Source organism: Setaria italica, chromosome I (assembly GCF_000263155.2).
Source record: "Setaria italica strain Yugu1 chromosome I, Setaria_italica_v2.0, whole genome shotgun sequence".
Taxonomy (NCBI): domain Eukaryota; kingdom Viridiplantae; phylum Streptophyta; class Magnoliopsida; order Poales; family Poaceae; genus Setaria; species Setaria italica.
Window position 1 is genome coordinate 30522697 of NC_028450.1, and position 16811 is coordinate 30539507.

General features: G+C 43.7%; 3 protein-coding genes across 3 annotated transcripts; all 3 read right to left on the reverse strand.

The window, feature by feature from the left end:
* Nucleotides 1-35: 35 nt before the first annotated feature.
* Nucleotides 36-3849, reverse strand: LOC101753724 (wall-associated receptor kinase 2). Its single transcript, XM_022828607.1, has 4 exons — nucleotides 2916-3849; nucleotides 2146-2670; nucleotides 1559-1711; nucleotides 36-1457 (listed from the first exon to the last, which is right to left on the reverse strand). The coding sequence occupies exons 1-4, from the start codon at nucleotides 3847-3849 to the stop codon at nucleotides 220-222; spliced, it is 2850 nt and encodes a 949-aa protein (XP_022684342.1). The 3' UTR covers nucleotides 36-219.
* Nucleotides 3850-9286: 5437 nt separating this feature from the next.
* Nucleotides 9287-9985, reverse strand: LOC111257986 (putative F-box protein At1g47790). Its single transcript, XM_022828609.1, has 2 exons — nucleotides 9669-9985; nucleotides 9287-9587 (listed from the first exon to the last, which is right to left on the reverse strand). The coding sequence occupies exons 1-2, from the start codon at nucleotides 9983-9985 to the stop codon at nucleotides 9287-9289; spliced, it is 618 nt and encodes a 205-aa protein (XP_022684344.1).
* A 428-nt stretch (nucleotides 9986-10413) lies between these two features.
* Nucleotides 10414-16400, reverse strand: LOC101773825 (la protein 1). The gene is made up of 10 exons (XM_004953000.4): nucleotides 16199-16400; nucleotides 16018-16096; nucleotides 15764-15916; nucleotides 15078-15220; nucleotides 14554-14702; nucleotides 13740-13820; nucleotides 13289-13652; nucleotides 12083-12230; nucleotides 11381-11459; nucleotides 10414-10840 (listed from the first exon to the last, which is right to left on the reverse strand). The coding sequence occupies exons 1-10, from the start codon at nucleotides 16262-16264 to the stop codon at nucleotides 10732-10734; spliced, it is 1371 nt and encodes a 456-aa protein (XP_004953057.1). The 5' UTR covers nucleotides 16265-16400; the 3' UTR covers nucleotides 10414-10731.
* Between the last annotated feature and the right edge of the window lie 411 nt (nucleotides 16401-16811).

Consider the following 16811-nt stretch of genomic DNA (forward strand, 5'->3'; position numbering starts at 1 on the left):
TCTAAATTTGAAAGGTAGTTCTGTCTAGTCTAATATAAGCTCTAACCATATATGTATTGACCAAATGTATATGTACATTGCATTGGCATATTGCAACCAAATAGCAAATTCTCCCTTCTGATGGGAGCAATATTACACAATTTTTTGTTAAAAGATATACAGATCGGGTGGGTCCTAGAAGGTACTGATTTTCTTTTATTGACCATTTGTATCATATAGTTAGCGTGGCAAACTGATTGAGGATGCAAATTCTTTCTCTAGGCTGTAGCCCCGAGTGTCTTCGGAGGGCAAACGGGCAGCATTGACAAGATCGAGCCGTGTGTGGGAGTTTGTATCTTGTGGGCAGAACAAATGCCCAATCTCACCATTGGTTCCCGGTAAATCATGTACTTTCCTTGGCCTCCTAGTTCTTAGGAACTGCAACTTCATCTCTACTTCTTTCATAGTTGGTCTCTCTCCTCCTTTGGTCCTCAAGCATGCTTGTGCAAGTGAAATAAGATCACCAATCTCTCCTTGGTCTGCTTCTTCGACAATCTGAGAATCTATTATCTCCATGATAGCTCCTTCTTGAAGTTTTTCACTGAAGTAATGAGACAAGCTTTGTTTCATACCAGAATCATTTATAAATATTGGCTTCTTTCTTGTCAGAAGCTCCACAAGTATCACTCCAAAACTATACACATCACTCTTCCCGGTTAATTGGCCAGTATGGTAATACTCTGGATCCAAGTAACCGAATGTTCCTTGGACAATGGTCACCACATGAGTCTCATCAAGTGAAACAGATCTTGAAGCACCAAAGTCAGAAACCTTTGTGCTGAAGGAGGCATCCAAGAGTATGTTTGAAGATTTCACGTCTCTATGAAAAATTGGTATTGCAGCAGCGGAATGCAGATAAGCAAGTGCTCCTGATGATTCTACAGCGATCCTAATGCGATCATCCCACGACAACAAGCATTTGGCACTAGCATTAGAATGGAGAAGGCTGTATAGCGTGCCATTGGATATAAACTCATATACGAGCAAGGGCACCTCCGTTTCCAAGCAGCAACCAAAAAGTTTGACCACATTGCGGTGAATGATTTGAGATAAGATAGCAACCTCATTGATAAATTGATCTATCTCGATTTGCTCCGCAATTTTGGATATTTTAATGGCAACCACATTTTGATCAGATAGAATACCTTTATAAACTGTTCCATGTCCTCCACGGCCAAGAACACGAGCAGCATCAAAGTTGTTGGTCGCTTTCTCTAGTTCCTCTAAGGAGAATATCTTTGTTTTGTTAGTGGTGCTTTCATCAGATATTAGTTGCTCCAATAATAGGCCTTGATTCTTCTTAAAGTATGCTCTTCGCATTCTTTTTCGTCTGCCTTGTTTCCACTTTCTAGCGATTATAGTTGCACAGAGTGCCAAAATTATGGAGCTAAGGCCACAACCAATTCCAATTGCAATACCTACACAGACGATTGTTTTGCATATCAAATGCCATTAATTCCACAGCCAGATCATTTTGTATTTTTGTAGCTGAAATATAGACAAGTAGGGTATAACTCACCAAAAAGAAGATTGTGCTGCTTAGCTGATGTAACACATTTCCTTTTTGTTGGTACAAACACTTTACCATGAGGACAACTTGAGCAATAATATCCTCCAGGTGTATTATGACATAACCCATTGCAGTTATTTGGCTCTAAGCACTCATCAATGTCTGCAAATAAACTAGAATGAAGTAAGCCATCATCAAGTTATCTGAAATCACTATGATGGGGCTATATAGATCATTGTTAGATGGTTGGAGGTACTGGTACAAAAATGTAGGAAATGGATCAGGTGGGATGGTCTCTAAATCCGAAATATAGGCTCAAATTCATGAATTCACTCTCCATAAGCAGTCATTAACGTTAGCTAGTGATGCAGCCTTTGGTTGTTAATGGTCCAAATGCTTACCCCTATATCCTTTCTCAAAATTTGAAATATCAATAACTTCTAGCCTACATCCTCATGCATGAATACGGATTCAAACCTTGATGAAATGTCAAGTTAGTTAGGGTGCTACTTTTAACATTAAACTTCATATGATCTCTATAAGTTTTAGTAAGTCCTATGAAACTCATATGTTACAAAGATCTTAAAGAGACTGACCTTTGCAACCATCTTGGACATATGGATTCCCATAAAAGCCAGGCAAGCATTTACAACGATATCCTAGGTATAGTGTTCCATGTGTGACATTAACGCATTGGCTGTGGGCGCTGATACATGCATAAGTTGTACTTCTTTGCGAGGCTGTTCCGCATGTTAAGTTGGACACAGCCCACCTCATCCTGATGTCAAATTCTTGGGAGAACTCAATAAGATTCCTCATGGCTTCTCTTGGTACCCTGTAATCGAAGTCACCATCGGTGGTATGAACTACTACCACCTCGTCGTCGCTGCTGCTCGAATCATTCAGCATGCTGGTTACACCCAGGTATCCATCATCTACTTGCAATGTGGTCACCTTATATTTTGTGCCATCTTCTCGATTAAGAACAACGAACTTATCTGACACACAACTAAGTCGAAATTTCTGGTGTGCAAAGCAACCTTCTTCTAACCCAAAAGGGAAAGGGATGGACATGTTTCCACATGACCTCTTACAATTTCCTTTAGGATGGGGGTTGTAACCTGCTCCACAAAGGAGTGACACGGGAAAATTATGAGCGTACACATGTAAATACAGCAGAAAGAAGTAGTACAGTAATTAGATGGTTAGATCTTAGTGAAATAAAGAGGGAACAAGCAATGTTCTATATTTTTTAAGCATTTATAAGGATTATATAAGTTGTTCCAAAAATATAAATTCCTTACTTGCAACTGCAATTTTGGTGAAAAAAAACTAGTTGTGTCACTGACAATTAGTAACAACGAACCTTCGATGCAGCCATCCAAAATGTAGGGATTGTTGCCATTAACACCAGGGTTGCAGTAACAGAAGTAACCTCCCCACTTTCCAGTTTGGCATGAGCTGCCGGGGCTACATGCGTAGGTTTCCTTGTTTGCAGACGCAATTTCACAACTCGGCTGGTCCGTGGCGAAAATTTCCAGGCTTGTATGAACACTTCTGTTAATCCAGCTCGAGTAAAGGTCGCTCGTCTCAAATTCATAATCCTGTGTTAGAAAGACCTTGACATTAATGGAGGCCTGCGCATCTGATCGTGCTCTGATGACTCCATCCCTTCTGGACAGTATGAACCGGAAGCCTTGGAGGTAATCCGGCAAGGCGATGCTGCAGCAGCCCAACCCATTGCAATTCCCGGCCACAGCTACCGACTCGTTACTCATGGTCGCCCTGTCGCCCGGGCACGAACTCGTGCAAGAACCGATGGTCAGGTTCGTCCCGGTATCGAACAGGAGGACCTCGACGTCGCAGCCAACAGCGAACATGTGGGTGTCGGAGTCGATGATGAAGCCCCTGGCAGGCGACTCCAAGGACCTGGTGTAGGTGCTCGTACCTGGGGTCATGGTGATGCTGAAGCCGATGGAGGCGTAGGCGAACCAGTGGTCTGTCCTATCGGTGCCGACCATCTGGTATAGTGTGTTGGCCCAGAATAGCTTGGGAGGCTGGGTGGTGGTGTCGCAGGTGAGCTCGAAGCCCTGGCGGAAGCAGCCGGGCTCGGTGCCGAACGGGTAGAGGAACTCGGCGTCCCCGCAGCGGGTGGGGCAGTGCGCAAGGGAGGTGGCAGAAGGGACCGACAGGATCCCGCCACCGGCGCCGGCGACTCCAGGCGCTCGCGGCGCGCCCTGCAGGCACAGCAGCAGAAGAAACTGCACGATGCAGATGAGCTTTTCGGCGGCAGAGCACATCGTTGAGTTGCTATGTGCATGCGTCATGTGTGTGTGATCTTTTTGCTGTGTTCTTGGTGTTTGGAGTTCGTTGCTGTCATGATGCAGCATGTAGCCGGCCTCATTGACCAGCGTTCACTAGATGCCGGAGTCGTCAAGCATTCTGTTGATAGCTGATGGCGACACAAAACGGGCGTATATGTATTAAGATCTAGTTTATCAGCGCACAATTTTGAGTGACATAAGTTTCCGAACTTTAATTAAAAAATTAGAACACACTATATCTATAAAAATCAAGATTGTTTATCTTTCTACCCTCTCTCTAAATATTCTAACACAACGCTCGTATAAAATATCCACTTATCTTTATCATGTTGCAGTTGAATCTAGTGCGCAATTGCTAGTGTATCCAATTTTTCATCCACATTTGTGGTTTTCACTTAGGATGCACCTTCATATTTTTATATGTGCTTAATTCAATCCTTAGTCTGAGATATGTGTTTAACATGGAACTCTAACACAATACTCATACAGATATGTGCTTATCTTTAATTTATCCGATTGCTATAGACTTTAGGTAGCCATTAGTATTCTATACATTTTTCCATCTGTATTGACGTGTTTGACATATGTTTAATTGAATCTTTAATTTAAGCTAAAGTTTGACATGAAAATTGTTAACACACATCATTTATGTACACCTTAAGCTAGTATTTTTCATGTTAGCAATGCATAAATATGTAATTTGGAATTATATATTGGTGTATTTTACAATATTTTATTATAATGATATATGTAGGTAATTTAGGTTCATATGTTACTTTAGATTATTTTTAATAATAGCAGATGATGATAATTTTGATGCAAATTTAGTGTGTTACTTTAGATTATTTTTGTACAATAGCATAGGTGGGTAATTTAGATGGATATCAGAAGGCTACTTTAGATATATTTTATTTATAATAGCAGAGCTATGTAATTTAGATATGGACCCGTTTATGATACATATACTCCTATATCAAGGACCCGTTTGTAGCAAACATGACCCCATTAGACTATAGTTTTGATTTTCATGATTGAGTGACAACATAGTCATTGAGACTAATACTTTGTCTAGCATGTACCTCGCAGGTTTTCTAGATCCCAAGTATGCAAACCAAACCATGGCAAGGTCCAAATCATGGTGTTTAAGTATCCAAGCTATGGTGTTCTTGATATCCAAGCTATGGTATTCAAGTAACCAAGCCATGGTATCTAGGATTATTCTATGATATTCAAGCATCCAAACGACGGAATCTTTGGTGCTTGCATTAGACGAGTTGATTGGAAAAATACACCATCGGATGTTCCAATGGTCACCAGAGAAGTGTCGGAGCAACCATCAGAGCAATTGGTACGCTGTGAAGAAGTCAAGTCAAAGTCAGACCATCGGATGTTCCGATGGTCCCTTTTCTAGTAGCGTCGGACGAATAACGGGGAGAAGGATTTGAAGACAAAGAAAACCCAGTAGCACTGGATGATCCGATGATAGGCTAAGGGGAGTGTCGGACGAAGCATATATACTTTGCGAAGTTCCAGAGAGGTATTGGGCAAAAACCCTTCAGCACCAGATGTTCCAACGGTACCATCAGATGAAGCGTCAGATGAATTTTGAATGAGTCAGTGAAGAACTTGGGCGCGGGGAGGTCAATGGCTAGTAGCACCGGATGTTCCGATGATACCCAAATTGATACCATTGGAACATCCAATGGTCTACTTTAACTAGCCGTTGGAACAATGGCTCTTTGAGTCCTTAGGCTATTTATACCCCCTCCACTCACCCATTTGAAGTTGTTGGAGTGTGCAGAAGTCTATTGGAGATCAAGACTCATCAAGAACACATCCAAGCCACCAAAATTGTTTAAGTGATTATTCAAAGGCTTAGCATAAGCTTGGGAGAGTGATTAGTGATAGGATAGGCTTAGAGAAAGGGAGAGTGCAAGGTGTGCCTACCTTGTGATCGGTCTAGGAGTGAACCACAGTTGTACAAGGTGTGCTGGCACCTTGGAGCCTTGGTGGCTCGCCAGCAAATCTTCAACCCTCCGGCTTAGTGTAGAGCTGCGTCGACGACCGTGTGCGGGGGACGTGGAGACCGCCTTCCTTCATGGAGAAGCTCCTTAGTGGAGACGGCATCAAGATGATCGGGGAACTTGGCGTGAGCCTTAGTGGTCAAGCCTTTGTGGCAAGTTAAGGGGTGTCCAGGAAGGTACTTGGTGATCGGAAAGCAATACTCTTGCGTGAGTGCTTCAACAACGTGCACTGGTGGTGGCTTAGCGCCTACCGATACCACGGGATAAATCATCGTGTCAAGAGTTCGTTTCCCTTCATCCTCACATCTTACGTTTCCGCATTTCATACTTGCAATTTGTGTGCGTTTACTTTCTTAGTGTAGTATCTTGCTAGGATTGGCTCTAGGTTGCAAAACTTATTTTGGATAAGGGTTTCACACTAGATCAACCTTAGTTGCACATCTTGATAGTATGATCTAATTTATATTTTATGCAAAAGTAGTGGAAGCCATAGGCTAAAGTTTTAAGTTTGCCTAATTCACCCTACCCTTTTTAGTCTACAAGCACCGATTCCTTGCACCGTTTTATAAGGGTTTATACTGACTTCAGCTTTACCTAGTTTGGGCACTTTAGCACGAGCTATTTTGCAAATCGAGGTAAAAAATTGGAACTCCGCTGAAGCCGATTTTTAATCTTTATTAGTTTTACCGGTAAGGCCGTTTGAAAGAAACACTCGCAACCTACTCTAACTGATGCGTTCGTCAATGTCGGTGATTGTGTCGGGTCTTGTATCCTTTGACCTTTCTTCCTGTTTTTAATTTATATTTTCACCTATTATGAATGATATTTTTAAAAGGAAATTATTATATTTTTGCATCACAAGCTCATTTGAGTTTCAGTTACTTGGAACTTGATCTTTTATTAATCAACTTTGTACTGCAAGATCAGGTGCCAAAAGGATACTCGCGAATTCTAACTTTGAGTAGTTGTCACGGTACGCATGCACTCCGCGTGTCCTGTGGCTTAGTCCAGAGACCGGGATGCATCGCGGGAGCCGGGAAGCGAAGCGCCGGTGAGTATATATGGCCGACCCCGATGTGTCGTCGATCGGGTCGGAAAGACAACGACGGCACACCGCTGCGTGTGACGCGTTCCGAGGTCACCGGCTCGCCGCCGTATGCAACGTAGCAGCGGCCGATATGAGCTAGCCGTGGAATGAACGACGGGGGATCGACACGCAGAAGCCACGTAGTCCTCTCCACCGACGACCCGGCCGGTCACCGGCCACGCCTGGACAGGTCGCGCCTGCGTCTCCTCTCCCCCCGGTCCCGCGCCCCTTCCGCCGGTCACGCCAGCGCCAGGACTCGTTGCACGTCCTGCTCCAGGGACCAGGGCCACACCTCACGACGTGGTGATTGGTGACTTGAACTCGCTCCGGCATATATAGTCTCAGTTGAACCTGCGCTGGGAACTCGCGTCTCAGTTGACACCTATCCGTTCCTCGTGTTCCTAGGCCAGGGAATCACCGCAAATGTCTCATTTTCTACGGAATCAGCGCAGCGCGTTGGCTAGCACCAACTGGCGTGCTTGGTCAACGACGGCAAGTCTCGGGTCTCGACTCCCGGTGTATATTCAAGCATATAAAGTCCACTCTGATGAACCCCACAGCTTGTCACAAGCGTGTTGGGTCGTCCAAGCTACTCGCAGCAACATGGTAATTCTCATCGAATGAACGTATAAGGCCAATTTCAATGAAAGTTTCATGCAGAGTTTTATGGGCATTAAATTCCATACCACATCAGCAATTTTGCTAATTTGACAAGATCTTTACGAGGAGAGAGAATGTGAAATTTCATCATATGTGTGAGGAGTTTCATCCCCATGACACTCAACAGACATAATTATCTAGTTCACAGTCTTGACAGGTAACAGTACAATGAAACTGTGCACTAAGACTCCTAATCATTGTCAAGACCGTCTCGGATTTTGTAAACCTCCTCTCCTCTCCTGACAATGTCGGTTTGTTAGAAAAAAAACCTTTAGAGTAGGCACTTCGGGCATGGTAGTGATGTTTTGCTATGTGCTTTGTCATCTGAGCTTTCACAGCATCGTTGCTCTCAAAGATGGAGATCGTCTTGCCTACCTAGCTCTTACCATGTGTTGATGTCACTTCATGTTCCGCTGATCTTCTTCCTGCATCAATGCATGAGATCCTAAATTCAGAGTTCTCGCAATGACGAACCTAAGTGACTTGGACTTCTTCCTTACGCGTCCCTTTGATGTGCTAATTTTTACTCTACCTGATTCATTTGGTACTGTAATAGCTTTTGAAGAAAACATAGAATTCAGATGTAATATTATTTCTTATTATTTCCCCTACCCTCCTTACTACGGCAAATCGGCAACTGAAACCACCCGGCCTGAACAGCACTACACAAGTGATGAAACGGGCTCCTGCCGTTCTAGTAAATGGATTGAAACTTCAACTCATTTGAGGTAAATTAGAAAAATGAAAAATAAAATTGGATTCCCTTCCCATGGATCGATGGGATATCTGATTTAGCCGCTTCCTGTTGCACGGTATCACGTTCAGTAACAGCTCAAAAGAAAGAAGCAAAAAGGAGCTGCGAAATAGGTTGAAAGAATCAAGAGGTGCCATCCATGGTTCTGAATTCTGATCAGACTATACCATATGGTTCAAGATGAAAGTACCGTACAGAGATTGACATTCACTAGCCAAGCATAAAAATTTTAACTCATTCCATATAATATGGTTCAAAAGGTACAACACGTGCAAATAGCTTTTGGCAACAATTTCCAATACATAGCCGATCATTTGCAATGGTGAATGCACAAAAGAAGGTACACGCAGCACAAGCTGCTTATTCTCATGCCGTCAAAGCTATGATCAACTGCTCGTGATCCGAACGAGACTTTCCGTAAAGGGCCTGACGTTGAAGCCAAAGAGATTCTTCCACTTGCGTACCCGCTGGTACCTCATGCGATCTAATTCACATATTGTTGTCAGCTTGGAAGTTGCCGGATCGTAGCAGTAGACAGTATCAGTTTCCCACAAGATGATCCCATTGCTGAAAGGAGGAAGAGACATCGTATGGCAAGGGAACGAGCTCGAGAGCTCGATGGAGTACCGCCGCTGCCATAGCGAGTTCATCAAAGCCCTCACCCGCTACGGCCAACGTCCATATGGTCAGCATCGTCTCGCTGGTGCAGGCCGCGTCACGCACAGATCCCGGCCGTACAGCACGTCCAATATGAAATCATCGTCAAGCGAAGGGTCCAGAGAATCCGGCAGCTTGGTGATGCCGAACTCCTCTTCTCCCAGACTAAGATGCAGGATACCACGCGGAGGCTCTGGGCACCACTTGGCGATGCGCCAGAACAAGAACCCGTTAATAGTCACGGCAGCCCTGAAATCTCTCGACAGGGTACGGAGGATCATTCCTGATCTCCCTCCAATCTTCACCGTCCTCGCCGGCGATGGTGAGCACCTCCATCCCCATGACTGTCCGCAGGTTCGTGTCAGGCTCCCATGACCGGTAGAAGCCCTGGACTGCCTTGTACTTGCCGGTGCGCGGATCCAGCCCTAGACCGCCGCAGTAGCAGCAGCCTCTTCCACCTACTCGCAGGAAGTTCCGGTAACCGTCCGGCAGTGTGATGGCCTCCCTGGTGGCTGAGTTGAAGACGTAGAGCCTGGTGTCGGTGGGGGCGAACACCAGGCCATCGCAGTGCGAGAAGTAGCGCAGCGAGTTGAACTCACCGCCGAAGTCCTACGCGTGCAAGAACGTCGCCGCATTGTTCTTCTTGGGGGAGTTGCCGCCATTGCCGCGTTGCTGCAGCTGCCACTGGTAGAAGCGGAGGTGGTTGGAGAAGGTGCTCGGCCAGCGCTCGTCGGGGATGACTTCGTCCAGGGTGTGCGGGCTGATGACGAAGCGAGGGCTCCGCTCCCAGTTGGAGGCGGGGCAGCGGAGGTGTGCTCGGATGAAGACGGGGTCGGAGATGATGGCTCGCCAGGCCTTGCACACGGACCTGAACCGCAGGAGTGGCTTCACGGGCAGGCGCGCCAGGATCTCCGTAACGATTTCTTCCATCAGCTGTGCGGCGGAGTTCGCCTTGGCGCGCTGCTCTTCTTCGTCTTCGTGCTCGTCTTCGTGCTCGTCTTCTGCGCTTTCATGGCGTACGTGCAGTCGAAAGAGGAAGACTTGTGACTAATGACGACTCGACACGTGTGAGCGCATATATACAGGTATATAAATAATATGGGCAACAGTCGCGATGTTCCACTCCGAGTCCGAGGAAGACACGGCGACCGTGTCCTTCTAAGGAAACTCTCGTCTATGATTTCTTTGCAAATATCAGACGAAACGAAGCCGTGTCTGATAACGCTTGGGTGCAGGGCAGCAGGGCGACATCCATTTTGTGAAGGCTCATTCTGATGACGGTGTGATCCGATTACTTGGGACCCAAAAAAAAAAACAGCAGGTCACGAGATCTATTTACCCTCTGTAAACAAGTCACGTACAATCAAACACTATTTCTGTGTTTCTTTGTTTACAATCTGCAAAACCCAGCGAGCATTGAGGACGGTATCAGAAACAGAACACCTGCACCAGGAGCTCATGAGGCCAGTTTTGATTTTATACACGATATTAGTTGACCACTCGTATCACAATAAACTCAACCAAATGTTCAGAATTTGTGCAAGTAAACATCGCAACAAACCACCAAAAGAACCAAAATGGTAAGAACAAGTCTCTGATGCTTGGAGACTAGTGGAGATAAGCAGCATGGTGCATGTTACTTCCTAGTCGAGGTACTACCGGTAGCTAAATTAGTCTCACGCGGCAGCTTCAACCTTCTGGGCCTTATTAGAATTCTTCTCAGCATCAGGGTTTCTACCTCGCTTCCCATTGAACTGCTTTCCTCCCCTGTAGTTCTTTCCGGCCCTACAAAAGTTACAAAAGGAAAGTGAGTAAGCCCAGTTAACTTCTGCATAACAATGAGGATAGCTTGTGCGGAAGAGCACCTGATGAGAAAGAATCTTTTCAACATAATCAAATAAAAAATTGCAGCATCAACAACTTGTCTATCCAAAACCGTCAGATTGCATCATTTTGCACATTAAAATTACCGTGCAGTTTGTATTTATTGTTGAATCCACACCAGATATAAAAACAGAGCTAAAAAGTAGGGAGTTTTCAATTAAAAAGTGGTAAGAACTGTTACATTAACAAGACTGCAAATTACTATATTAATTTTATTGGGTAAAAAAGCGCTTTGGTGTTATCACAACAGTTGGCATGGGCACCAGTTAAATTAGTGTCAGATTCCACAAGAGGAGGATTTTTAGAAATAGCATAGCATACAGCGTGTGGTGGATTTTATTTATTTATTTTTTTTGTAAACTTTCTCATATAATACAGTGCAGAAGAACAAGATATAAACAGATAAAATAGAAACAGAGTCAACCAAGAACAAAATATTACCTTCCTTTGTAGCTTCTATTGTCCTTGTAATTTTCTTGAATGCCACGAATTTTGCTCCAGTAATCCTTCTCTGCTTCACCTGCAGAAACACGAGTAAGAGCCAGTTTATGGACACAGTGCACTGTGCTGTGCTGCACTAAGGAATTTGTATGGGAATATCAACTAGTAAGATATTTCATTATGGATCTAAAAGAACATGTTCTGAAAGTAGCTCTCACATGACACACCACAATGCCAACAGAGGCTAATACCACAAAATATAATTCCTATCTGGTGAATTACACTGAAAATTAATGAAAAACTGATCCCACCAAATATTGCAACATCAAATGGAACTACAACTTCTACAGCAAGCATGATATTCGTTAAATAGCTATGAGAATAGAACCACCCATCAAAATCATAAACAATTATGTAGCTGAGTCAAACATAAGTGTGTTCAGCCAAATTATTTGAACTCTTACAGATAATATCTTTATGAATATCAAGATCAGCCATACAAAAATGATTTTAGCCTGTCCGGAAAATACTTTCACAATATCACAATTTTATTAGCTTTACAAACACAATAGGCTACTTTCTCGAGCCTCATCAATGACCAAATAAACACTCGTTTCTTACTAAAGCAAAAAAAAAGGGGTAAAAAAACACATTCAAGCTTCAAGAAATCAATGAGAAATAAAGGAAAGCTAAAATTCTTACCAGTCACAGCCTCCAAAGTAATGATGTGGTCTTTTATTATCAAGCCACCTTCATCAGCTAGTACAGCAGCCACGCGAGCCTTTTCAGCTGCCTTAGAATCTTCAAAACGAAGGTATCCTGAATCATCCCCGATGCTGAAGTCCACATACTAAGAGGAAAAACATGGTAAGGAAATATATTGCGCCGACAGGTTCAAACTAATAAGAAAAACAATTCACCATGCAGGAATCTATGCTCTTTCCAAGATACAGTGAAATATAAATTTTCATTCAGTACCAGTGTGGCCATAAATTGTCAGGTTAACGAATTTCAGAAGCATTTCCCAGTAAATAGTCAACTGGTCTGAAGGAAGTACATCTTGAAAGGAAAAGGAAAGTATATGGAAAACATAAACAATCTATTATTTGGCACCAAATAACTCAGTTCCATGACCTGCCACTAAACAAGTGCCTACTCATTGCACTCCAACCGTTTTCCAAAGTTTCTTCCTCCACGCTATTGGTATCATCTTATTGTTCGACTGCAGCTGTTAAAAATTATCCTCATTGGTCTCCAGCCATTACCATGATGAGCAAACCATGTCAGCAAGGGCAATGGTGAGGTAGCCAGTACGACACCACCTATCAGTCAGCAGGAGCTACCAGTCCGAGAATAACAGAAGTGCAAGAGAAAAGGAATACGGGGAGGGAGAAGAGAGATTCAAGCAGCACCAAGACAGCAGTCACAGATTGAGTAAGACGGTCTATATATTAACTTGTGGTGCATTCATTAGTCCCAACAAAAATAGATAGAGCTGGACGAAAGAATAGCATGTAGGGGTATGGCTCTTATTCACATGTTAATGGCAAACTGTTGACCAGATGGCTGGTAGCGAGACATGAATTGAACAGATTTCCTAAATGAATGGCGTCGGATGAAGCACTTTATTAGAGGTGGAACACAATCACATAAGAGGGAATTATTCAGTGGCAAACAAAGATTTTTCCTGCAGTGTAAGTTTGTAACCCATGAACTGAACTTTGAGCTATCGGCTTCATTTGTGGAGCATATATGAATTTGAATAACTGGTATACTTGCAACTTATATTATAGGCTACAGGAAAGCGAAAAGAGACCCAAACTATTTCATTTAAAGGTAATAAAATAAAACTACCACTGATGTTATAAAAACAAAAGCAAAATCCTGAAAGTTGTGGATTATTATTACCCGAACATTTCCAAATTTCTTGAGTGCTTCTTTTAGATCCTCCCTCGAGATTGGGTTCTTCACATTGCCAGAAACACTATTGCCATCCCTGCTCAATGATTCACTATCTCCACGCTTTTCGCAGTCTTCCAAGGCATCACCAGTGCACTTCTCAGATTCTGTAGCTTCCTTAATGTTTACCTCTTTCTCCTTGGTCATGTTGTCCGAGGACTTGTCATCCTTTGAATCAGTATTATCTGGGATCCTCTCAGATGCCTCGCCTGATGGATTCTCAACAGAATTGGAAGTTTCGTTAGTTTGTTGAACCGCAGACTCAGCCATATCCTTCTTCAATTTGAAGGCCACAATTAGGCCTTTTGGAAAGCTGCAATTAAATTTCAGGGACTCTTAATTTTTATTTGAACTAAAGAAACACAACACCAGTAGTCTAGAAAGGATGTAAGAAACTCACCCTTCATCCTGACTATCCTTGACAGGGTGCGCCTTTTCGTATTCTTCTCTTTTAGATTCCTGTTCAGCGTCAAATTCCTTCCTTCATAATTCAGGCAAAGATTTACATGTTACAAAATGAAAGATATAGGTTAATTTGTATATCATGAAAACATGTAAACAATTCGGATGAACAATCTGGAAAAAATGTTTTCGAATTCAAAATAGGTAAAAAAATGGTAGTATCAAGATACTTTGGATTATTTAGCACAATTCATCCAGAAACTTGCACTTGTCAACTCTTGGCTAGACAGTGGTATTGTATTTATGGCTATTGCACACGTTGGAAAACTTTGTGCTGATTCTTCTGGTGCATCACAGTCCACTTTACAAATGCCTGAAAGGATTTGTCTGGCTTATGATTGGTCAACACTGAAAAATTTCTCTCTTGAAAACTCAAACAACCCCAACATTAAAGATGGCTCCTAGTTGGCAGATCTTTAACGATAATTATACTGCAGCAACCTTATAATATTTCACTTGATCAACGTAAATTAACCTGCCTTGCGTAGACTTTCATGGTGAGAAAGAACCAAGAAAACACTTAGTCCTTTTAGGTACAGTAGATATCAAAGTGCCTTACAGTACATATTTTCATACCAGTAGCACTCAAAAGAAAGGAAGGCAAGTTCCTAACAGCAGCTACAGGAGGTTTGATCATTAGTCAACAGAGGGGACAAAGATCAAAACTTAACAAATTTGATGAAGGTATTGATAAAACATGCATTTTGTGCACATAAAGGAAACCATGCACCATGATAAGCTAGTGGGCTTACTTTGGTCTTATTTCCAGGTTTACCCCAGCAAAAACCAAAGTATTCTCTGAAACTTTTTTTGCTTCCTCTTCTTCAGAAAACTCGACTAGAGCAGTGCCACAGAAGTGCTTTTTGTTTGCAATATGACGTGGTAGTCTCACACTGTTCACCTATGAGTTTAGACAGAAGCACATAAAAGAAATGTTACCATAATAGTTATTTGTGTTACATGTACTGCAGTATAATAGCTTCAAAAGTACATCATAACATCTAAAAAACTCCAGATAACTATATCAGTTCATAAGCTAACAGTAGGGGGAAAATCCTAATAGAATTGAATGCATTCACTCCGTTTGAGGACCTGAATATCAAATAATACAACGGCAATCTGACCGGATACTGGTATTGATTGTATGCTAAAGCAGTCAGTCATGCTTAACAACATTTTGGCAATAGAAGTTAAAAAATCTTGTCGTATTTCAGTACATTTTTTTTACCAATCACTAGCAGATTGACTGCAGTATTTGAATGAAAAAAGAACACACCTTTGCATATTGTGCGAAGAAAGATTGGACATCTTCCAGCTTTACATTGTAAGGCAGTGGCGATGCAGCAACTGTCCTAGAATCTACTTGCTCTATGACCTCATCTGGCTTCAACAACTCACTTGCTCTACCAATCTTCTTTCCTGCATTTGAAAAATATTGCAACAAAGTTACTATACATATTATGTCAGATACTCAGATGAAAGTTAAAGAGTGCAATTCATCCCAGTTCACATCTGAAAGCAATTACCGCTCTGTGGCATCATGTCCCATGACATAATGAGACATCATAAGTAGTTTTGTCTCTATCAGTAAGTTTGATGTCATGAGCTATTCCTTTAACACTATAATATAAAAAATACAGAATAAATGACATGGCTGTCCACACTGAATAGCTGCTGTTACAAGTGCAGCTTATCAATACAGCTATAAACTTTGCATTAAAGCATTTGAAGCTAAAATTAAGCAACAGACAAGAAGGTACAATGATCTTAAGCAATCCAAAGGCACATCGCCTTATTAGATGTACATGTACTATAAGGTGATAGCCACAAGCTTTATGTTCCCATATTTAGCTCCAGAAATCTATCTCCTTGCTACTGTTATCAAGAGTATAACGAGGAAACACCACCACTGAATTGCGAAGCACCAAGTTTTAAAGAGGAAAGGGGAAGGGATTCGATTACCGTCCTCTGATACGCGGAGCACAGGAGAACGTCGCAGCACCTCAGCCACCGCGAGCACAGTCTCCTCCGGCACAGTCTCAGGCTTCACCGCGGCGTCGAGCCCCAGGTGGGACTTCATCCGCGAGAAGGAACATATCAAGGCCAAGCTCACCACTGCACAGTTCCCCAAAAAAATTTAAAAAATCAGCAGATTGCCGACAAAACAAACAAAATACTAATCAACGAGGAGATGAAGCGGCGCGAGAGATCGTTACGGCCATCGTCGCTCTGCTCGACCGTCTCCCTCAAGAACTTGTCGCGGGGGAGGTTGCTGTCGCTGAAGTAGAACTCCACCTGCATCAACGAACCGAAAACTTCTCAGAACAGTTGCTCAAAAAAATGACCAAAAAAGAGGATAAAAAACCGCAGCGGGGGCAGCAAGGCTGGATCGCGGACCTGGCGAAGGACGCTCTTCGCCTTGGCCTCGTCGAGCGGCGCGGCGGCGGGGGCGGCGGCGGCCATGGATGGCTGGGCTCCGACTGCGATCGAGCTGGAGATTGGTGGAGTCCGGAGAGGAATCGGGGGTTAGGGTTTACGTGGTTTTAGGAGCGGCGCCGGTTGCGTCGGCGAGGAGCTGCGGCGGCGGCGGCTGTTCTCACGCCTCTCAGCAGCAGAGTCCAGTCCACAATGTTCTTCTAACGGGCCGGCCCATAAACCAAGGCGACATTTCGAACCAATGGGCTGGCTGGCTTACAAAAACGGGCAGAGACCAAAGGCACTTGGGCTGTGAGAGAGGCCTCCGCGCGAATTCAGCGGCGCCCCCTTCGGCCACTCGCTTCCCCTCTGTGTTTTCAGTCGCAGAGCCGTGGGAGAACTGAAGTGCTCAAGCACTGCAGTCGCCAGTCGCCGCTCAACACCGACGCGCGACGTCGACGTGCCAACTTGTCCTGATCCGTACGTGTGTTATCTCTCTCTCGCCGTGTCCGTGTGATCCGGATCGAGGATGCGGTCTCCACTTACGTGGAGGACCGACCGTCGCCGGGGCAGGCTCGCTGCAATCCAAGAGCAA

Coding starts and splice junctions, on each gene's coding strand:
- LOC101773825 (XM_004953000.4), bottom strand. CDS start 16,264: ATGGCCGCCGCCGCCCCCGCCGCCGCGCCGCTCGACGAGGCCAAGGCG. Junction 15,221..15,763: donor GCTCCGCGTATCAGAGGACG/GTAATCGAATCC, acceptor TTTCAAATGCAG/GAAAGAAGATTGGTAGAGCA. Junction 14,703..15,077: donor TCTTCGCACAATATGCAAAG/GTGTGTTCTTTT, acceptor CTAAACTCATAG/GTGAACAGTGTGAGACTACC.
- LOC111257986 (XM_022828609.1), bottom strand. CDS start 9,985: ATGGAAGAAATCGTTACGGAGATCCTGGCGCGCCTGCCCGTGAAGCCA. Junction 9,588..9,668: donor GCGGCGACGTTCTTGCACGC/GTAGGACTTCGG, acceptor CACCGACACCAG/GCTCTACGTCTTCAACTCAG.
- LOC101753724 (XM_022828607.1), bottom strand. CDS start 3,849: ATGTGCTCTGCCGCCGAAAAGCTCATCTGCATCGTGCAGTTTCTTCTG. Junction 2,671..2,915: donor TTTGGATGGCTGCATCGAAG/GTTCGTTGTTAC, acceptor TTTGTGGAGCAG/GTTACAACCCCCATCCTAAA. Junction 1,712..2,145: donor TGTCCAAGATGGTTGCAAAG/GTCAGTCTCTTT, acceptor GTTTATTTGCAG/ACATTGATGAGTGCTTAGAG.